Genomic DNA, 22684 nt, shown 5'->3' on the forward strand with positions numbered 1-22684 from the left:
ATAGCCATCCTCGTCCCGAACTGAGCTCTGGTCTGCTCAGCAAATATTGGGACAACCTCAGCAAAATGTGCGCTTCCTCAATGTAAGAATCTGTTAAGAAGAGGATCCAGCAGCGGCCTTTTCTTAACCGCCCTTATTCCCACTATATTCCCTGAGTATTGCCCTCTTTTTATGTGTATACTGACATCGCTTCTTATTATTAAAATTGTTACGTAATTGGGGCCTTACGATAACAAAATTCAACTCTTAGCTGGGTACGCACGCAGTGCTGTCTTGCACAAGCTGAAGCACAATGGGTCACATAAGCAGTGAATTTCAAACAAAAACAGACATCGCAACCAGTAAAAAATATATTTCATGTTTTCGCGCTCACCGCGGGGCCTTTGTTCGCAATGCTTTGTCCAGCTGCGTCCGGCCGAACTCGTTAAGGCAACGGTGTTCCAGGCGGTGTTCCCCGATGTGGGCCCCGAACCGTCAGTGATCTTTTTTGCTGGTCGGCTGCAATGTTTATGTTTAAAATGCACTACCCACCCGGTCAGGCGGGATTCCTTTTGGCTCTCAACTTCATGGGGGGGGCCGTATTAAGGATCAGGTGGTAGCAGCATCCCACCGCTGCCACCAGTTATTACGGGGCGGGTAGGAGCATCGTTGGGGGCTCGTACAGGATGACGAAGTTACGGGAAAGACATGAAGTAGAACTTTATACAAGTGAATTTACATTATATACAAACAACCACTGAGAGAACGTCTCAGTAAGAGAGTCTCGAAAACAAGGAGCAAAGCTCCTGACCATCTGAGCTCATCGTCATGTAGCTTTGCTCCTTGTTATCCAGACTCTCTTACTGAGACGTTCTCTCAGTGGCTGTTTGTATATAATGTAAATTCACTTGTATAAAGTTCTTCTTCATGTCTTTCCCGTAACTTCGTCATCCTGTACGAGCCCCCAACGATGCTCCTACCCGCCCCGTAATAACTGGTGGCAGCGGTGGGATGCTGCTACCATCATGTACGTTGGTCGTATTCATAAATGTGCTTCCCGAGCGAAGAGGAGTTAAATATTATTGAAAAAAGGTTTTAGGCGCCGGTTAGGGTGCTGTTCTCCCCGCAGTAGGGCGGCCCCTTCTGCCACCTCCGCTATATTATCCTTGTGTGTTTGAAAATCCCGCGCAATACCACATCCAAGAATTCTAGTTGCTCGTTTATCATGTTCTCCCCCAGAGGGAGCAGGAAACCCGTCAAGTCGAAACATATTGCCGGTCTGAAACGCAACAGCGGACCAACTCCACGCCCGAAGCGGCCTTGGCGCTTTCGATAACTGACAGCGTGTAGCTGTTTATGTGTGACTCGGGCAGCCATGGGGGCTGCGCACACTCGTCCTCAAGGTTTGGGTAAGCGCTGAAAACTTTTCTTTTCAAGCCTACTCCGCACTTGTCTGTAGCTAGTTTCCTTTCTGTGAGGTAGCCATCAGCTGAAGCCTTCCATGCCGATAGCAGCGATATAGCGCAGTGCGTATGGGGCAGAGAGCAACCGTTGCACCCTTTTTGCGACGCCACTGCGCGAGCATTTCCCGAGGTACTAGAATTCATGCTCTGCTTAAGATAGAGGCAACGTGCGTCAGCGTGATGATCCCGTGCAGAGAGCACTATGACGAAGAACGCGATCAGGCAAGCGCGCGTCCCTATAGTTTCGTCGCGACCGAATTGCTTATATCTCTGACAGCTTTTGTTTGTTCAGTGAACCAATCGGAACGTTGCGCGTATAGCGCATGTTCTCTTAGGAGCCGCCAAATTTTCTCTAACACAGATGAGTCTTGGCGGTAAGCTCTCAATTAAGTGAGGTTCAGTTTAGCAAATTTTTCAGAATAATGAAAGTTTCAACAAAGCCTGAACGTATTCCTCTCGATTGCAAACATAAATTCTTAGGCGTAATATATTTGGTGCTTAATAGTAGTGAGGAACTGAGTTCAGTGAACGCAATATGTTCTCCGAAATTTTTCCCACATACCGCCGGCGTAGCTTTTGAAGCAGACGCGGCAAGAGCCTTAAAACGGCTGGCAATAGCAGCGCCAAGCCAGAGCGGCTCATGAGCGGTTGATAGAAGTGAATATTTTTAGCCTGATATCGTGAAAGAGCTCGTTGCCGTTGACCGTGAACGAAAAATCTGAGATAAACACTGAGGGGCAACTTAAGAGGCAGGTGGCCTATCTCGGTCACCTGACCTTGCGGCAGCATCACAGCCTGTCCACCTGATTGGGAGCTAACTTCCCCGCATGGTAGGTGGCAGTCAAATCAATCACCGGTAGCTCGGCCAACGGAAACTTAGTCGCACGAGGTCCGCCAGTGGTGCCACCTCCCATCCTCGGGGGAGTGGCGCATCGCTTAACCGCTCCACCACTGCGCAATGTGACGGTCCACCGCAGCGCAGTGAATGTGATGTAGAGAATGACCAATTCTGCGTATATGGGCATTAACCTACTGCTCAATCGCGTCATGTGTGCACCCTTGAGTGTGTACCCACCACTGTTACTTTGTTCTTGTTTTATTAATTTCCTTGATTGCGCTATTTTGTGGCAATTCAGAGTAGATGACTGCGTCTACCGTCGAAAACTGCCACCACACCGGCACAGGAGCGCTTGCGCATATCGAAAAACATTGAAATGGACACTGAAACAAGCTGCAGCCGGTTTTGTTTTTAGTAAGCAATGTTGTGCTTTTAGTAATCATTGTTTTGTTCATAGTAAACATTATTATGTTCTTAGTAAACATTGTTTTGTTCATAGTAAACATTGTTTTGTTCTTAGCAAACATTATTTTGTTCTTAGTAAATATTTTGTTTTAGTAATTGTATTGCTCTTAGTAAACACTGTTTTGTTCTTAGTAAGAATTATTTTGTTCTTACTAATCATTGTTTGTTTTTAATAAACGATATTTTGTTCTTAGTAATTATTATTTTGTTCTTAGTAAACATCCTTTTTTTCTTAGTAACATTGTTTTGTTGTAGGTAAACATTGTGTCGTTCATAGCAAACATTATTTTGTTCTTAGTAAACATTGTTTATTTTTAATAAACGATATTTTGTTCTTAGTAAATATTATTTAGTTCTTAGTAAACATTATTTTTTCTTAGTAAACACTGTTTTTTCTTAGTAAACATTATTTTCTTCTTAGTAAATATTGTTTTGGGCTTAAAACATTGTTTTGTTTTTAGGAAACATTGTTTGGTTCTTATTGAACACTGTTTTGTTCTTTTTAAACTGCGACCACCCACTGCCGCTCTCTGCCACCTAATTTAACGGGCAGTCCCGTCTTTGGAGAACCGTCTTCCATGTGAAAGCTGCATTCCGATATCGGAAACCACATTTCAGTTGGCTCTGCAATGTGTCTCAGCTATGCGCCACATATATGCTTTTTTGGTGCAAGTGCTTAAAGTGCGGCAAAGAAAACATGGTCGATAAAACGCAGTAGACTGTTCGTTTAAGAAAAACACGATTATTAAGCCCCCTGACCCCCCCCCCCCCCCCCCCCCGCCCTCCCTCCCTCTTTCCCCTAAATAAAGAAAGCTCTTGGCAGCCCCGCACTAGGATTCCTGGGAACGCCTACTCCAAGACAAAGAATCACATCAAAACCTAGTCGAATGGGGCATAGAGGTTTGCTCAGAATCGGTCTACTTATTGGACTACTGCATCCTTAACAGAGAAGACCTCTTTTCTGTTAAATAAGAATTGTATATCTATACTGAAATCTGGCCGGTCCTTCGGGCAGATTTTGAAACGCTCCGTGCATACATAGCAAATTTCGCTTAACGGCGGGGGGCAAGAGTTTGAGATCAAAGTTGAAAGCTGAAAATTGGTTGCATTCATGCACGTTCGTCGAAAGCAGGCTTCAAGGCTCCACAGCAGCAATAAGAACGGCCTTGGATCAGGATGTTGATGGCGTCTTGTCCTGTCTTGTTCTGCATCAGTTTCGCTGGTTCCACAGTCTGCGCGTTATCAATTAACTGGCCTAGAAATTTGCTCTACAGACCTGGCTTACTTTCCGGAGGTCCTCCGTTTAACTCCCACTGTTGGCCGGTTACCCGCCGGTTTACTCATGTGGGTGCAAGCAGAGGCGTGACCTGGTGCTAGGCTTCCCACGGCGCATGGCTTCGCAATGGGGCCTGTGCATTCGAAGCCCGTCATTGTGGGCTTAAACAGGGGGTCCTAAAAAGAGCCACAGCGGGCTTTACCATACAAGGTGGATTTCGGTCCCTTGTGGAGGACTTTCAACTGAGGGAGGTGTGAGGTCTACCAAAGGGTCTTTCCCAAGGATTTGACCGCGGAACAGACGAGTACAGCGCTGGGGTAACTGCTGTTGCGATTAGAAAGCCCATGAGCACAAGGTGGCCGTGGGGATCGAACCCAGCACCTCCCGAATGGGAGGCAGATTCTAGTTACCATAACGCCACTGCTTCGGAAACAAAGTAAGCGGACATCACGCGGAGAAAGGTAACCGAAGTGCTTAACATTAGACGTCAGTATTAGGGGTATTAGGACGGCGTAGGGAAATTGGTGATTATGGCTTATATTTTGCGGGCCCGCATTTACGAATGGCTTTTAACAATTATTTTGCATACCTTGTTAAAAAGTTCGTGCGGTCCGCACTCAGTAGACTTCCTAAATTCCAGAAATCATGATATTGCATTTTTACGTCCAACTAGCACCAAATAAATTTATCTCGCGTTCTGCGCTTTGCGAAGCAGTGAAAGCTGCGATATAGATTACCTGTAAATATGTTCCGTAAAACGCGCTTTAGATCTGATACGCAAAGTTCTTCGGCATGTTTCCAACCCGTGCTTTGCAAGTGACAAATTTCGTAGGGGCGTGCCGCTAGCAAGGATTACCCTTATTTTCAAATCCAGTGATAAAAACAGCCTGTCTTGCTGCGGACCAATGTGCACTCTGCCTGCTTCTCAAAATGCGCTGAGACCGCATAGTATGGATAAGAACTTTCTATAAACGCAGTGCTATTATTTTCGGTTAGTTCCGTTTCCTACAGGGTCGCTCACGGAGTTAGCTCTACCAACACAGGAGGATTTATTATTACATGTATTTGGACAATATGTAATACCACTAGGCGTATCCATCGATTTTCAAAACCAGTTTATAAAATTCTTCATACCGCTGTGCTAACAAAACTCGCAATATTCGGCTTCAGGAGACTCTTTCTGAGCCTAATGAAAACAATCCTGAGTTCATGAGTCCGAGGATTTCAATAAATAACTGTCTTTTAAGTAATTCGCAAATTCAATCAACTTACGTCATTTTTATTTAATACTGACATTATTGGCAATATTGACAAGTCTGCCAATTTCAACAGTGTTTACATCATCATGAGCAAATAATCGGCCAGCTCTTGCGAACGATGCCTTGGGTGTCATTAATAGAAGAATATTCACTGGCCATGAATAATAAAACAAAAGTAATACTTTTTACACCGAAAACAGAAAACACAACACTGATGGTCGTCTGTAAATGGGTCCTTCGGGAATAAACGTCGTCCCGTGCATCAAATTCCTCGCGGTTGTATTTCAGAAGAAATCACGTTGGTATCTTTGTATTAACTCTGTTGATAACAAACTCGCTGGTATTGTGGAAGCAACAACAAAACTGCATTTTTTTTTCGTTCAGCGTGAAGAAACTATTGTAAAACTCTCACTTCAATTTCTGAATAAAATTAATGCCATTTAGAATGTGGCGACAGCACCATACCTAACACCGCAAAGCGCTTTCTATTGAAGAAGGAGCAGTGCCCGCTATACCTTCTTATAGCGCAAATACGAAAGCCTCTTTTCAGCGCCTTAGACTTAAAGCCGGTCCTCACTGTCAGTTTCTTACTCAAGCCTTTCACTACGGCGAAAAAAGACAATAATAATTTTTTTCAGCGATATTTTTATTGACAACAGTAACAACGGCGACCCGACGTTCAGAAGAGATGTCGAGCCGTGCAACCCCGAACCCCTCCTCCGCCGACCTCCCGTGAATGTGGAGTCGCCTGGTTGTGTTTATGCAAACTGCGCTCCGCCTCCGCGGGCCTGCGTGCTTGCTGTTTTCATGTACCAACTTTTGCGTCAAAATGAAAAACTCGAAAAAAAATTCCCTCAGCCTAACCACACGCTTGTTAGGGCTCAAAGTTTGCACAATGGTGGCATTTGGCGGCCGCTTTTGATTTACACTACGTTTGGGGGCAGTGCTTCTCTGATTCGGTCAAAATTCAGAGCAAATCTTCATCATCTGTGGCGGCGGCGAACCAAAACTGCGAGCTTTCGCACTAATGATGCCGGTAGCGCCATCATGTAACCTCCAGACAAACGAGCACTCTACGGCGCACGGAGGTTGCAGAGAAACTCATGGGAGAAGCACAAGGTGCGGGGAGGGGTGCAGTTGCGTGCAAAAGCGTTTGCTGCGCCCAGGTTTAATAAAATAGCCCACAAAGCAGTTTCAAACCATCCGCGCAGCCGCTTTCATCCCTCTTGCGTTTCGCTGCAGCCTCGATGATAGAGCACTCGTTCCTCCGGCGGGCATAGATGGCGCTACGGGTACGACTGCTGGAAAAGCTTTCCGTTTCGGTGTGCCGGCACCGTAGAGGATGGAAATTTGCGATTAATTCTGACCGAATCAAGCAAAGGCACCATCCAAACGAAGTGCAAATCAAAACTGACCCAGAAATGCCACTTTTGTACGAAATTGGAGCCCAAACAAGCAAGCGAATAGGACAAAAGAATTTTTTTCGTTTTTCTGTGATCTACGCAAAAGACGGTATATAAGAGCTAAACGTGTGTTAACGGAGCGTGTTCGTACATGGAGATCGCGAGGCTCCTTCGCGGCGGAGCCGTCCGAAGAGCACTCCGTTTCCTTCACTTGACTCGAAAGCGGCCCCTCTCAGGCGTACACGAATTTACTTTCGGTACAAAGTTCGCAACAAGGGCAGAGAACGTGTCCAATCGATTTAGATTGCTGCACAGAAAATTCTAATGTTTACAGTACACGTCATAGACAAACATGATACCTCCCTAATGCAAGTACAAACTACGGTCATCAAATGTTGCCTCACACTTTAATATTTAATAAACGCATTAGACACCAAATAGAAAAGTGCGCGTCTTTTAATAGGCATTTTTCGTATTTATATTTTTGCATGTATATATTTTGTATTATTATCAAATACGCTCCCCCCAAGAATATTTAGCTAGTGCTTCTTCTGTGTTTGTAGATAAATTTTTCCTTCTGAAAGGTAATGTTTTTTAATCTGCATTGTTTTGTACTGTCAGTGATCTTTCTGTTACCTCACTTCTTGTAGTATGATGTAGTGTCGTCTTTTTTTTTTGCCCGTATGGTTTTATATTGTAATGCCGGCCCCAGCGGCCGAATTTCGATGGAGGCGAAATTCTAGAGGAACTTGAATTGTGCGATGTCAGGCCATGCTAAAGAACCCAGGTTGTGTAAATTTCCGGAGCCCTTCACTACAGCGTCTTTCATAGCCTGAGTCGCTATATATACCCCAGTTAACCCCAATTAAGCAATCTTTTGAGCATCCATGCGGTTGAGGCCGATTGTTGCTGGGAACATCCCAATTCTTCTCTGAAAAGAATCCAAATAAGCCCGTTATAGCAAAGATATCGTACAGTACCCCCCCCCCCCCCCCATCTGACCCACCACTGTCAATTCCTACGCACGCAGCGCACATCTGCCACTACCGCAACGTAGCATGAAGTAGGACTGAGGTGTCTACTATCTCAGGTGGCCAGTTATGCGCCTTTCCTTTGCTTTCGAAGCTCCCGCTATTGATCGGTTTCGTAGCTTAAAGCTCGACTACGTACACTGTCCCAAGGGGCCAGTTATGCGCCTTTCCTTTGCGTTGTCTTGAGGTCAAAAGAAAGTGAAATCTCCAGACACGGCGACTTTGGCTTTACTTAGCGTAGTGAAGCTCGCGCTTCATATTGCCGCGTCTACAACAATAGCCGCTCGGCGGCTGTTCGGCACGCAGCTCGTGCGCCACGCGGTTCGCTGCTGAAGAAGACGAAGCTCGACGTTCCATCCTGGCCGTCTCGGTGTGCGCTGGCATCATCTCGGTGTTGGCGTTCCTCTGCCGTCTGGACGCGGCGCTACCTGTACCAACTGCTACGTGACACTGGTGGAGGTGCGGGCTCGACGTCCCATGTCCAACACCTCTTCAGACAGCCGCTCATCGAGTCCCGACCAGCTACCCCTTGTCTGCACGCCCGTTCACCGCAGCAGCCGCCGCCTCCTGGGACTGGTCCCAGAGTTTGGTCTTCTCCCAAAAGAGGCACGCACTCATCGACCTGGTGAGCATACCACCATGGCGCAGGCTAGCGCTTCACACTTGACGCTCCAGCAACCCCGCGTGCCAGCCAGCTTCCATGGCGTCACCTTCGAAGACGTTGAAGACTGGCTTGACCAGTTTGAGCGGGTTGCCGATTTCAACCAATGGAGCCCTGCGCAGAAGCTGCGGAACGTGTATTTCGCCCTCGAAGACGGAGCCAAGATTTGGTTCGAGAACAGGGAGGCCGATCTCCAAAGCTGGGATACCTTTCGCCAGCAGGTCCGGGACACCTTTGCTAGCACGGACCGCCGGGATCGTGCGCGGCGCCTCCTGGACGCCCGCGTCCAAAAGCCTAATGAGAGCGTTGCCATGTTCGCCGAGGACGTGACCCGTCTTTGTCGGCGCGCTGACCCAGATATGGCGGAATCCACGAAGCTCCGCCACCTGATGCAAGGTGTGAAGGACCAACTCTTCGCTGGTTTGGTCCGCAATCCCCCGCAGACGGTAGCCGACTTCATCAAAGAGGCGACCGCCATTGAGCGGGCCTTGCATCAGCGCTGCCGCCGAAATGACTCCTTGTGCGGTGAGCCAAGCGCCAGTGCGGCTTCTTTGAGCGCGTCCAGCGACAATGCGTCGCTGCGTGAGCTCATACGCGCGGTGGTCCGTGAAGAGCTGCAGAACCTGACCCTTGCCTCTTCTGATCCGACGGCTGCGGCTCTTACCGAGGTTGTGCGCGGCGAGATTCGCCAAGCATTTTCACCGCCTCCTCCAGTCATGCCGGAGCCACGCCCCATGAGCTACGCCGCGGCTCTCCGTTCCGAGTTGCCACCTGTGCAACGCTTGCCGTACCACCCGCCGCCGCCAACCGCTCCGTCACCGTCATTCTACCAGCGGCCTCAGCGAGGACCTGCCATGCGTCCACCGGCCCGGAAGGCGGCTGTTTGGCGCACTTCTGATCAGCAGCCGCTCTGTTACCATTGCGGGGAAGCCGGCCACCTGTATCGCCGTTGCCCCTACCGTGAAATCGGCCTCCGGGGTTTCCCACGTGACGCTCCCTGTCCCCGTTTCGGTGAGCGACCCCACGAAATAGAGGAGTACCTTGCTGCCCATGACACCACCTCTACCTGCCGACCCCGATCTCCGTCTCCCGCACGCATCACGTCGCCCAGCCGCCAGGCTTTCCCAGATGGACGGCGGGGCCGGTCTCCAAGCCCGCGCCGGGGAAACTGAAAGCGGCGACCTCAGGGGGGAAGGTTGCTGACAGCGGATATAACGAAGACCCCCGAACGCCGCCGGAGCGCGATGCCGTGATCCCGATGCCGCCGCAGCCCGATTCTGTGAACCCGAGTTTCCCTGACACCGATGCAGTTAGCGCCGACCTCCGCATTCACGTTGACGGGCACCCAGTGACTGCTTTAGTTGATACAGGCGCGGACTTTTCGATAATAAGCAAGCACCTCGCGGATCGCCTCAGCAAGGTAAAGACAGCATGGGATGGACCTCAAATTCGTACTGCTGGCGGTCACCTCATGACGCCTGTCGGAAGATGCACTGCTCGAGTCACCATTGCCAATTCTGCTTTTGTTGGCACTTTTGTTGTTCTGCCGCACTGCTGCAAAGACCTGATCCTCGGAATGGACTTCTTGCGTGAGCATGGTGCCATCATAAACCTTCCTGATCGTCTGGTAACATTTTCGACCCCTGGAACGATTTCAGCCGACACCGAACCACGCAGAGTGGCCCTGCGCATAATCGACGCCGATGTGACCGTGCCTCCGCGATCCTGTGCCCTCGTTACTGTCATTTGTGACGACCGGTGCAGTGCTGACGGCGTAGCAGAACAGAACACTGCGCTTGTGCTCTCTCATGGGGTCTGCATCGCGAGGGGTATCGTCACGCTACGGAACGGCCTGGCAGATGTCCTTCTAACGAATTTCGGGACCGAACGGCAACACATCGCCAAGGGCACTGCGGTCGCATACTTCGAGGGAATCGCTGAAATTAACGACTGCCTTGCCCTCCAGAGCGAAACGTGCAATTCTTGCACACCTCAGCTGATCCTCGACGTGAACCCAGACTTACCCCCAGCCGATAGGGAGAGCCTAGTCGGCCTACTGCATCAGTTCCAAGACTGTTTCTCGTCTACGTCGGCAGTCAAACAGACGCCTCTCGCTAAGCACCGCATCATTACGGACTACAGTACCCGACCAATTCGACAAAACCCATACCGTGTCTCACTGAGGGAGCGTGAAGCCATAGCTGAACAAGTCAAAGAGATGCTGCAGGATGGTGTTATTCAGCCGTCGAGGAGCCCGTGGGCTTCGCCTGTGGTTTTGGTTAAGAAGAAGGATGGTAGTCTGCGATTTTGCGTTGACTACCGGAAGCTTAACCAGGTTACCAAGAAAGACGTCTACCCGTTACCACGCATTGACGACTCTCTTGACCGGCTGCGGCACGCGCGCTACTTTTCTTCGCTGGACTTAAAAAGTGGTTACTGGCAGATCGAAGTTGACGAGCGGGATCGCGAGAAGACAGCGTTCGTGACGCCGGATGGCCTTTATGAGTTCAAGGTCCTTCCTTTCGGTTTGTGTTCAGCTCCGGCAACATTTCAGAGAATGATGGACGCTGTTTTGTCGGGCCTGAAATGGCAGACGTGCTTGGTATACCTGGACGACGTTGTTGTATTTTCGCCAACGTTCGAAGAACACCTCCAGCGCCTCTTGACCGTGCTACAGGCTATAAGATCTGCCGGCCTGACGTTGAAGCCCGAGAAATGCCACTTTGGTTATGAGGAGCTCCTTTTCCTGGGCCATGTCGTCAGCCATCGTGGAGTCCGGCCGGATCCTGCTAAAACAGCTGCCGTCGCCAACTTTCCCACTCCTTCGGACAAGAAAACGGTCCGGCGTTTTTTGGGCCTTTGCGCGTATTACCGGCGGTTCATTGCCAACTTTTCCCGACTTGCTGCACCGTTGACGCATCTTACAAGAGAGGACGTCCCATTCGCGTGGACAGAACAGCAGCAGCAGGCATTTGATGAATTACGGCGACGCTTGCAATCCACGCCTGTCCTTGGTCATTTCGATTCTCGTGCGGAGACTCTCGTCCACACAGATGCCAGCAACGTGGGTCTCGGTGCTGTACTCGTCCAGTGGCAGGACGGCGCTGAGCGTGTAATAGCATACGCCAGCCGCACTCTGTCTCGTGCTGAATTTAATTATTCCACGACCGAAAAAGAATGCCTTGCCGTGGTATGGGCTGTGACAAAATTTCGACCTTACCTGTACGGCCGGCATTTTCAAGTTGTAACCGACCACCACTGTCTCTGCTGGTTGACGAACTTACGGGATCCCTCTGGCCGCCTTGCGCGTTGGAGCTTACGCCTTCAGGAGTTTGACATGTCCATCGTGTATAAATCAGGGCGCCAGCACAACGATGCCGACTGCTTGTCCAGATATCCAGTCGAAGCTGCGCTCGACGACGACGAACCGGACTTTCCTCTCATCGCAGCCGTAGACGCAGCGACTATTTCCAGTCAGCAACGTGAAGACCCGGCGTTGAAACCTCTCATCGACTTCCTGGAAGCACGTACCGAGGAGGTTCCCCAGCCCTTCGCAAGAACCCAGTCCTCCTTTTGTCTGCGCAACAACGTGCTGTACAAAGCCAACTTTTCTCCAACCGGAAGCGACTACCTCCTCGTCGTTCCAGCGAATCTCCGTGAAGAAATCTTGCAGGCGTGTCACGACGAGCCCACCGCAGGTCACCTCGGCTACGCCCGCACTCTGGCTCGGATCAAAAAGAGCTATTACTGGCCTCAGCTTGCAGCGACTGTACGACACTATGTGCGCACGTGCCGTAATTGTCAACGAAGAAAAACACCCCCTGTCAAGCCAGCTGGACTTTTGCATCCCGTTCAAGTGCCCAGACTCCCGTTTGAGCAAGTTGGCATGGACCTTCTCGGCCCTTTTCCAACATCATCTTCGGGAAACCGGTGGATTATTGTTGCCACCGATTACCTTACGCGCTACGCTGAAACCAAGGCCCTCCAGCGCGGCACAGCAGCCGAGGCTGCGAAATTTTTCGTGGAATGCATCGTCCTCCGCCATGGCGCTCCAGAACTAATTATCACAGATAGAGGCACCGCTTTCACTGCCAAACTCTTGGAATCCCTCATGCGGCTGAGTGGCACTACTCACAGGAAAACAACCGCCTACCATCCCCAGACGAATGGCCTGACCGAGCGCCTCAACAAAACTCTCGTCGACATGCTGTCCATGTATGTTGACGTTGAGCATCGATCTTGGGACGATATCCTGCCATATATTACTTTCGCGTATAACACGGCTCAACAGGAAACAACGCGGAGGACGCCCTTCTGTCTGTTGTACGGCCGCGAAGTGTCGACAATGTTGGAAGCAATGCTGCCCCATGATGGCCGCGACCCCGACGTTGGCGCCCAGGAGTTCACGCTTCGCGCAGAAGAAGCTCGACAACTTGCAAGAGTGCGCATCATGAACCAACAAGACCGTGACGCCCGACGTTACAACCGCCGCCACAGACTGATGACGTTCGCCCCGGACGACAAAGTGTGGGTATGGACCCCCATTCGACGCCGTGGTCTTTCCGAAAAACTGCTCAAGCAGTATTTCGGCCCCTACCGAGTTCTCCGTCAGCTAAGTGACGTAACCTATGAAGTTCTCCCGGATGGGGCTTCCCAGACTACTCGCCGTCAGCAGAGACCAGAGATTGTTCATGTAGTGCGGATGAAGCCCTATTTTTCGCGAGACATTCAGTGACTAAGTGCTGTGTGTTACTGTGTTTTTTTTTTATTTCTTTCTCTCTATTTTCTTGTTAAAGCATCGGGCCGATGCTCTTTCCGAGAGGGAGGGTAATGCCGCGTCTACAACAATAGCCGCTCGGCGGCTGTTCGGCACGCAGCTCGTGCGCCACGCGGTTCGCTGCTGAAGAAGACGAAGCTCGACGTTCCATCCTGGCCGTCTCGGTGTGCGCTGGCATCATCTCGGTGTTGGCGTTCCTCTGCCGTCTGGACGCGGCGCTACCTGTACCAACTGCTACGTGACAATATTATTGTACTCTGGATTTCTCGCAGGTAAAGCGACCGGTCGTGCAAGTCCCGCGGATGGAAGACTGCCACGTGCCCTAGCGGAGACTAGCGCTGTTTTGTTGGCCGACCTGAGCAGTGCCCGAGGTCCGTTCACCGGGAAGGTCATCGACCTCCGTCTCCCTTGCACAGCTTCCCAGTACAGAACGTGCCAAATCGTCGACCACCTTGCACTCTTGAATGAGTTCCTCTTCAACGCTGGCTTCGAGCTACGTGAAATATCCGGAACGCGCGGGCAGTTGTCGCTTTCAAGCCTTCGACATGAGTATGCAGGTTATCAGCACATGGGGAACTTCCTTATACCGGCTACCTGTATTCACTGGCTCCTCACGACCCACCGCTGCATCGCTAGTTTCGATATCACCAGAAACCTGGCGAACACCCAGGAAGGTCTTCTTTGCAGTGCGCTTCGGCGAAACCCCTCTAAGAAGACCTTGAGTATATACGATGAACCCGGACGCTACAAGCAGCTGTGCACTACCATAGCGAACCTGAGAGACCTGGAGGAGCTCGATTACTGGGTATTTTTAGAGAAATGTTCGCCGCAGCTTGTGGACACTTTATCGACTCTTCTGAGGTCGACAGCGTCGCTGACTCGCCTCAAGATCTCGTTCTTACGCATGTATCCGGATCATTCAGATAGGTTTTTGAGAGCGCTACAAACAAATTCCTCCTTGCGTGAGCTGTCATTCGCCTCCAGTGTCATCTCAGATGCCTCGCCAGAATGCCGTCAGCAGTTTGCACACTTTCTCAAGTATAATTGCAGTCTCACGACATTGACTGTCTTTGGGGATACGCGGGAGTCAGAACTTTGCTTCACACTTGTTCTGGACGCTCTGCGATGCAACAAGACTTTCACAAGCGTGACACTCGAGAATTTCAGTCTAAGCCAAACAGGCGCTGACCTGTTGCCGAGAGTTGCAGCGGAAAATAATGTTCTACGCATCTTAAACTTGCATTCTGTACATGCAAACAGGGTACGTTACTCTAAAGGAGCGCTGCTGGACTGCTGGGCTGCGGCATTCATGGAGAATAAGGCACTAGAAGAACTTACGCTGCCTTTGGACATCTGGCTTCCTGACCACTGGGCGGTCTTTTTTCGGCTACTTTCTGCAAAGAACAACGGAAAGAAAGTAGTTATTGCCTTGGAGGATTGCAAACTGCCTACATTCAGGGAAGTATACAAACGCCTTTGCCTCAGTGGCGCCGTGAAGAGAGTATCTTTTACATCATACCGCTTTGATAATGGTGTGGGCATGGCCGATTGTGAAACACTTTCCAAGCTTAGCTTGTGCACTCAAGGTTCCATAGACATTGTGCCAACTATGGACCCAGTGCACCAACTTACGTCATTTAAGAGAGTTAAAGTCTTGCGCTTGTCCATCAAGCCTCTTGACTTGAATTCATGCGTGGCAACGGGAATTGGTGACTTCATCAAAGGCACAGCTGCGCTGAAAGAACTTCACATTTCTTCGTTTTCTTATGAGGACTCGCGCTTCGTAAATCAAGGAAATTGGCGAGTTGTCTTTGAGTCGTTGTCTCGAAACTCGAGCATAGTAGAACTCGACATAAAAATAAATTACCTCACCAAAGAAGCCGCCGAATGCCTCGCGGACGCCGTCAAGCACAACAACAACATCCGCAGGGTAGACTTTAATGTCGACAGTGCGACAACTGTCTTTGTTCGCCGTTTTTCTCAAGGTGTTCAGGACAACTACGCAATCATTGAAGCCAGGCTGTGGTATAAGCGCCCGGATAAGACTGTGGACAGTGACTGGTTCCATGTCCTGGACACGGCGCGTCGAAACTCTGGCCTGGTGTCCCGAACTTCCCAGTTTCTGTCGGCCGCCCGCTGTGACAGGTATGTTTTCGAGGATTCATGTACACCGCCATTCCTGCAAACATGCATTTCTTGAATGAACAGAGAGTGCAAAGCACATGGACACATCCTCAAAACATCGCGTGACGCTTTTTACGTCATAACATAAGGACATCTTCGTATCACTTGGCTTTGACTCCGTGATGTCACACTGGAATGTAGGCAGTGTGTATTGTCATTCTGGTAAATGGAAGCGCTGTGGTGCTGTGCGTTGCAAAATGTGTATGTATGTGTCAGTAGACCAGTCATCACTCCTGACTTCCACATCTGCATGCCGAAAGGAGCGCCAACTAAACAGGGAGGGAGTCATCAGACGCGGAACACGTCAATCAAACCAGCAGTGACGTCTACTTAACCGGAAGTAATGTCACTAGACTGGAAATCTGTTCTGCTCCACGACAAATGGCGCTGCAGCACCAAATAATATAAATTATAAATGTAATTAGAAATGGGAGTTTGTATGCTCCATCTAACAACTCGTTTGCAGCCTTGCGGAATTCAGAGCGATCTCGTTCAATCTGGGCTGAGGAAGGGAACAATAGACCTTTAATTTTTCGTAGCGTACTCTGAATGTATTTTAAGCAATAACTTCAATAACTCAATAGGTAGTGGAGAATGGTGGAAAAGTGGAGGCAGCGTTTAGTTCACTAGTCTCACTAGTTTCGTTCACAAGTTAAATCCACAATAACAGAGTTCTGCAGAGGCCTGCTGCTAAGTGGAGCGCCGCCAATCCTAAGATTTAAGCATGGCGTCCGCCGAGTCGGCCGATTATGCTGCACGCAGCAGCTGGGCAATGGTGCTTTCCTTTTCAGTGATGAAGATATCCATCCATCCACCCACCCACCTTCTCACCCACCCACCTTCTCACCCATCCATCCATCCATCCATCCATCCATCCATCCATCCATCCATCCATCCATCCATCCATCCATCCATCCATCCATCCATCCATCCATCCATCCATCCATCCATCCATCCATCCATCCATCCATCCATCCATCCATCCATCCATCCATCCATCCGTCCGTCCGTCCGTCCGTCCGTCCGTCCATCCATCCATCCATCCGCCCACCCTTCCGTCCGTCCGTCCGTCCATCCATCCATCCATCCATCCGCCCACCTTTCCGTCCGTCCGTCCGTCCGTCCAGCCATCCATCCATCCGCCCACCCTTCCGTCCGTCCGTCTTTCCGTCCGTCCGTCCGTCCGTCCGTCCGTCCGTCCATCCATCCATCCATCCATCCATCCATCCATCCATCCATCCATCCATCCATCCATCCATCCGTCCGTCCGTCCGTACGTACAAGATGGAACAAAATTCCTGTCCCTACAGATCGTAAACTTCGCTTTTCTGGTTTCGTAATATTGAATGTCTCGAGCATCGAAAAACTAAAAATATAATTTTTTGGAACCTTTATCTTTTATCTAGTTGTGGCAATCAAATTTTACAGCGTGAAGCAATGCAAATCTTTTGTCGCTTTCGGAAATAAGCACCAAAAAATTTCAAATCTTATAAAATATTATGCGCTCCAAGAATCCAGTGTTCGAAAAGTTAGCGCGTTGTTTGTTACTCGGAATGGAAATAAATTCTCTAGTTCTTTCTCCGTACTCTTTCCAGGTATCATTAATGAAAGCAAAATAAAATATATCATTCTTAATTACGTGTCAAATCTTTTCAGTTACTTGTCGTTTTCAGTTACACGTATATTGTTATTAATAACTTGTCATTGCTTAACCAATGGTGTTTGTTATCTATTGATCTGCTGCAAAAATTTCAATTACCCCTGATTTCTCGGAAAAATTTTTGTTTTTTTAGCGTCCGTCTCTGTAGCTGAAAGTAAAAATTGGAGAGCACTGTAGTCTGCTGCATTGGCGAAATGCGAAAGCATTTGCGGTTGAACGTCAGCAACTTTTTTTCCAAGTCATCGCTGTCTAACATCAGTACGCATCACCAACACACTACTTTATGCGTTGGGTGCCCGCCTGGCACACAGAGAGCCCGGGTTCGAACTGCATGCCGGTGAACTTCGTTTTTCCGATGTGGTCACGTGAGCGGACACGCTCTGACGACACACTCTGCTGACAGGTCCTGTACGCGACACTCACGAGACAAGAAATGCTTTTGCATCAAAAACGCACTTTCAACTGTTAGGTCAGCATAAGGCTCAGCCCCGTGTCAGAGTATGTGGGGATAGAGTGGTCTCAACTGTGAAAGGACAGGGTTAACTAATTGTAGAGGCATTGGAGAAGCCTTAGATCTGCAGTGGGCATAGTCAGGATGATGATGATGATGACGACCATGCCAGAGCACACTTGTAAGATTCTTCCGGAACACGCTCGAAGGCGCCGTACTGAGAAGCAGTCGAGATGATTCCAGCTTTCTCGAGAAGTCGGGCAGGGAGACGCAGCTCGACGCGAGCTGCGGCGCCTGCTCCCTTTCTCGACGCCTCAGCCCACTTGAAGAAATTTCGTCCTTGGTTATATAAGAGCGTGTTACATGATGTGGAGCGATTCTTGGTTCGGCTTTGTCGAAGTAGAAAGTCCCCAGCTATCCAGAAGACGTGAAAAGCAAGGTTTGAGCTCTAATGTTACTGCATCAGCTTTGGTAGCTGAGTGAAGCTTCTTTTTCAGCAGTGTGCAAATAATCTCAGGGAGTTGTTTCTGAAGAATGAGCTATGCAACCGGTGCATGGGCTTCGTTTGCCGCTGCTCCTAAACGAGGTACCAGAGCAAAGGCTCAGTGCCGCCGACGCTAAATTCCAGAGCTGCGCGCCGCCGAAGCAGGGGCTAAGCGGCGTAGCCGGTGGCTCGATCCTCACCAGGAGAGTGAGAGAGCGTTTGTATGAGCAGAGCGGTGCGACCTATATATATTATATATGGAGGACGTTAAGCGCCGCCATTCAGCTCATGCCGTAGTTCGAACAAGTGCGCGCAAAATAAAAACACGTAATGAGCTGAGCTCAAATTTCGAATGAGGAACTATCTAATATTTTACGTTGGTGAATTTCCGCACTACTTTCAGAAAAAGCGCTTTAATAAATTTCCTTTAAACATTTTCATACTCCTCAAAATTCTATTTTTCCGTGTGGATCCAAAGTGGCGATTGTGCGAAATTGCAGAAGGCACGTTTTCCACCTCTTGTGATGTGCGATTATTTGCCAAAAAGCTTCAGAGTTTTTTTTTCAAACACTACGCTTGTCTACTTTGTGTCAACACATTTAACCATGACATATAAGAATTCAACTGAATACGAAAGCAGATCATGAGTCTTGAGCCTCTTTACAGGAACACATCCATTATACCTTGTGTTCCAGATAACTGTAGCCAAAGTTGACAAAAGATACTGGGGCGCACAACATGGACGCAGTTTGACACATGTTTTTTTGTACGGTATATTTTAAGTGAGCGTATTTTAAATATTTTGTTGAACTGAAAATTCGGGACACACTTCAGCTCCGCTTTATGGATATGAAGCGATATTATCATCGGTCCGCGGGCCTCTTCGCATATCAGTGCGGAGACACGGACACTGTTCTTGTGGGTCAAGATTAGGCATGAGGAATCTAACGAAGACAACGCGCAGTTTATACTGCTCGTGAGCCATCTGTTGGGGTAGCGGCGTACATCAGATCGCGGGCATTTTGCGGTGACTTCCGCGTGGCGTCGCCACTAGGCCACGCCAAGCAAACAGAACAGGAAACGCCAGCATGCACTTTGCTACTTGCTGAAGAACTACTTCCGTAATTAAAACCTCTCTACATGCCTAAGCCTTAGAATACAGGCGTAAGATACCACTTTACATGAAAGACCGCTCGACATAGATATAAAGCACCGCATGTACCCAAGTCGTACATGATGATGATGATGATGATGATGTAGCCTTCCCTTTGTAACGGGCGGGCGCCTACCAAAGGTGCCCTGGCTGGAAGCGTAGCGCAGCAGCGCCATCTTTAGTCTTGGGAGCCACCATCACTAACAACCCAATTTTGAATTTAACGACTCCTTTCACACCCGTGGTGCAATCTGGAGGGTATAAAATGGACAGTCGGGAGCGACGAGAGGCACTGGTCCCCGAGCTAGAAGGAAGCGTCGGCCTTCTTTCCCTTGTTCGCCGTGGGCCGTAGGCGTTAGCGTTGCGGCACTGGTACCCACCAATCCGATGGTTCCCGGCCGAGGTAGTGTAGACTGCCCATGTTCGGACCCGAGGACTTAGCGTTGGGGCATTGGTTCACGCCAGAGCCCTCGTTACTTCCACGGCCTCCGGTCAGTCCCCCTCATCGACCGCGGCAGCGCCCCGCTGCATTGGCAGTTTCTGTCCCCTGTCGGACCCTCAGGCAGTAGTTTGTCTTTCGAAGAGAAAACCTCCTGGTCTGTTCCCTGGGCTGCACAACCAACTCGTCGCACATTAAACGTGCTCGACCTACACGCGACACAAGGATGCCTGTATTGCTTAGGAGTAGCATTTCTGGCTAAGTTTCTTGAAAATTTGTCAAAAGGAAAATAATTTTTGTCATTGGTGAAATGTGACGACGTATAGTTCCCAATATATGTCGTGGTTTTTAATTACCGCAGAGCCGCGTATCACGCACGTGTGACGAGGGTTTCGCTACACGGCGACGGGCGACGTTGCTACGGCTGAACCGGACGATTAACGCTATCGGCTTAAGAATAAATTGAGAAATTAACTGGGCATCTATTGCGTTTCCGCATAAAACTTTTGTGCCAATTGTCCAGTCTCTGAAAAAACCTCTATTTCATCAGTTTTTATTTTGATATGTGCTTTCAATTAGGAGATCCTGCTTTTAAAACGTAGACTACTCAATATGGAAAAAATCATGACAACCCACTACCGTCTTACGCCAGCAGTTTTGAAACGTGAAACTCGTGAACGGAGCAGCGCTAACGGACGTGGAGGCTGGCGGCCTACTTGAAAGTAACGCCTACGACTTGTCGGCGTTCAGAGCAGTAAGGAGTGGGCACGTTTTTTTGCGATAACGCATGAAGATCTCAGCACTAAGCAGGGTTCTTCAATGTACAGCAGCGTTTTGCGCGTGTGGTCTGTCGTCTCGCACCTGGCATCTTTGCCTACGGACAGCATGCTTTGGCAATGAAGTTCGGAACTGCCTTTCGGACTGACGAACATGCTTTGTCAAATGAGCTTATTGGGTTCCCTCCGACCGCAGTGCCATAAGATGGCCACAATATGGCTATTCACAGTAATTTTCGTACAACATTGTTCAGTTCACGTTGCCTTAGACGCATTCTTGTTTGCACAATGCAACCTTTTTGACTGCTTGGTAAACACCAGTACACGTGCCTTTCCGTACATGATCACCCTCGTCTACAGCACTTACAGCACCGACCTATGAACCCTTCGGTGTCAATTTCGGCATTCATTATAGTTACCTTTGGACATCTTTTCTTTCTTGTCTAGTTTACACACTCTACATTTTTCTCGGGCCACTTCCGAGCCACACGTGTCTCTGTCTGCAGTCACAGGTTTCAATGTAAAGTACTAGCGGGATTCGTTTCTGGATGTTCGTAAGCTCGCGCGTTTTGCATTTTTTATCAGTTCTTCGAAATTTACTGACTGTAGGCGACTTTTAGCTCCTCCACCTCCCTTCCCGTCATCCTGACGAGTACACCGCAATTTGAAATAGGCTAATAAATCTTGCTTAGGAGCCAGGAGTGAACTAAATTAACACTTTCTCTTTTACACTATGCACAGGCGCTGTGCCGCTGCAGTGGAGGTCGTCGCAAGCCATCCCGCGCTGATCGCGGAGCTAGCTTCGGTGATGTCCATCGGTGAGACTGACGTTGCCGTCATGCTCCGAGACACATTGAGGAGTCTGCAAGACATGCACGTCTTCATGCGAGCCCTTGGCGTCGTGCGAAGGCAGGTCGTGTGCCACCCTCGCAAGGACGGCCGGATGCAGCTGGACGACCTCAACGAGGACTGCTGGAGAGCGATCCGGCGCTTCCTCAACTACGAAGATGTCAGGGACGATCCGTCGTGCGCCCATTGACTCCGGAGCTCGAGAATTTCGGAACTATTGATCTCGGCTCATTTTCTAAAGGCGAAGTTGCTTTTCCTGCGTTGTTTCGCTTCTGAATACTGTATACGCTTGAGTAACGCTCCAGTCATAAGATGGTGCGGTCTAAGAGGACGAGTCATAGTTACCGCCTGATATCTCACCGACTGATTTTCTGACGGAAGTGTTTTGATTTATTGTGCCAAATGTGCCTCCAAGTGCCACCATGTGTGCCAACATGTATAAGGTTCTAGGTAGATGGGATGACGGAGAGAACGTATTTCGTTGTACTTCGAATGTGTGTTGAAATAAATAATCTTCCAGTCAATCAGTTCACTTATATTTCTTCTTGTGAACCCGAAGAAATGTTGTACTGCTCCAGAATGCGCGGCGCGTGGGTATAGTGGCTGCTGTGGTGGGTTCATGCCTTTCAGGCTCCCGTCCGGTCAGCGGTTCTCTGCTCGTCAGGGTGAGACAAGCCCAAGTTGATGAATCTGAACTTGCTGGGAGCACAGTGATCTCTTTGTGCCATACTGGTCAAGAGCGCTAGACACAGGGACAGAACACTAATTCGACAGCACAAAACATAAACACCAACAAGCCAGACAGATTGACTTAGTTAAGTACAATTATCTCTCTTTCGTGGTAGCGGTAACGTATAGAGATTTATGCCATAGCGCACTGTTTCTGCTTACTGCGTAACCGGCCTCGGCAGTGCCCACACTGAATTTCCCTGGCGCGGCAGACGATCGCGCAGGCAGCGCTCTCAAGGCTATCTGAGCATGCGCACTGACGGTGTGCGCTATGAGGTAGGCGGTCGATAAACACACCGTTACTGCGCATGAGCAGATCGCCTTGAGGACGCTAGATGGCGTGACGTGCCTGCCTGCCGCGCCAGGACCACTCTGCGGACGTGCACTGGCGGCTCGCGGTATGCGGTAAACGGCAACAGTGCGCGCTCTCCTAAAAGCCGCTATTAACCCATTAGCGCCCTGCTTACTTTTAAAAGTACAGTTAAATTTTTTATAATTTCGCCACCAAAGACTGGAATTTTCTTTTCAAGTAGGGCATGCTTTTGTCAACAGGTGATTGGCCAACCACCCTTAACTAATTTGGCGCACTTCCTCTGCTCAGTATGTCAGCTTTCCGTGGTGAAACTTCAGGATGTTTGTTTCCCACGAAATGCACCGGTAGTTGCTTGCTTATAATTTTCTCACGGCCGCATTTATGTACATATTACGCTACTTTCAAGTATAGAGCAGCACGAAAGATGAAAGTAAACAACGGATGCTTTGAATGTCCCGCACCTTTGGTGTTTTTTGCTCTGTGAGGATTTATAT

General features: G+C 49.3%; 1 protein-coding gene across 2 annotated transcripts; it reads left to right on the forward strand.

Moving 5' to 3' along the window:
- Positions 1-1244: 1244 nt before the first annotated feature.
- LOC149347450 (uncharacterized) lies at positions 1245-21675 on the forward strand. 2 transcript variants are annotated; one of them, XM_089587125.1, is made up of 3 exons: positions 1245-1388; positions 13425-15297; positions 21041-21675. In XM_089587125.1, the coding sequence occupies exons 1-3, from the start codon at positions 1355-1357 to the stop codon at positions 21336-21338; spliced, it is 2205 nt and encodes a 734-aa protein (XP_089443251.1). In that variant the 5' UTR covers positions 1245-1354; the 3' UTR covers positions 21339-21675. The 2 variants fall into 2 exon arrangements, with proteins under 2 accessions (XP_089443251.1, XP_089443250.1); XM_089587124.1 differs by lacking the exon at positions 1245-1388 and adding an exon at positions 2571-2694.
- The last annotated feature ends 1009 nt before the right edge of the window (positions 21676-22684 follow it).

The sequence above is a fragment of the Amblyomma mixtum genome, chromosome 4 (genome assembly GCF_055824585.1).
Source record: "Amblyomma mixtum isolate Tamu chromosome 4, ASM5582458v1, whole genome shotgun sequence".
NCBI classification, from domain to species: Eukaryota; Metazoa; Arthropoda; class Arachnida; order Ixodida; family Ixodidae; genus Amblyomma; species Amblyomma mixtum.

Excerpts from the sequence above, each read along its gene's own strand:
- LOC149347450 (XM_089587125.1), top strand. The coding sequence starts at position 1,355 with ATGGGGGCTGCGCACACTCGTCCTCAAGGTTTGG. Across the intron at positions 1,389-13,424 it reads CACTCGTCCTCAAGGTTTGG|GTAAAGCGACCGGTCGTGCA; the intron begins GTAAGCGCTGAA and ends GATTTCTCGCAG. Across the intron at positions 15,298-21,040 it reads TCGGCCGCCCGCTGTGACAG|GCGCTGTGCCGCTGCAGTGG; the intron begins GTATGTTTTCGA and ends CACTATGCACAG.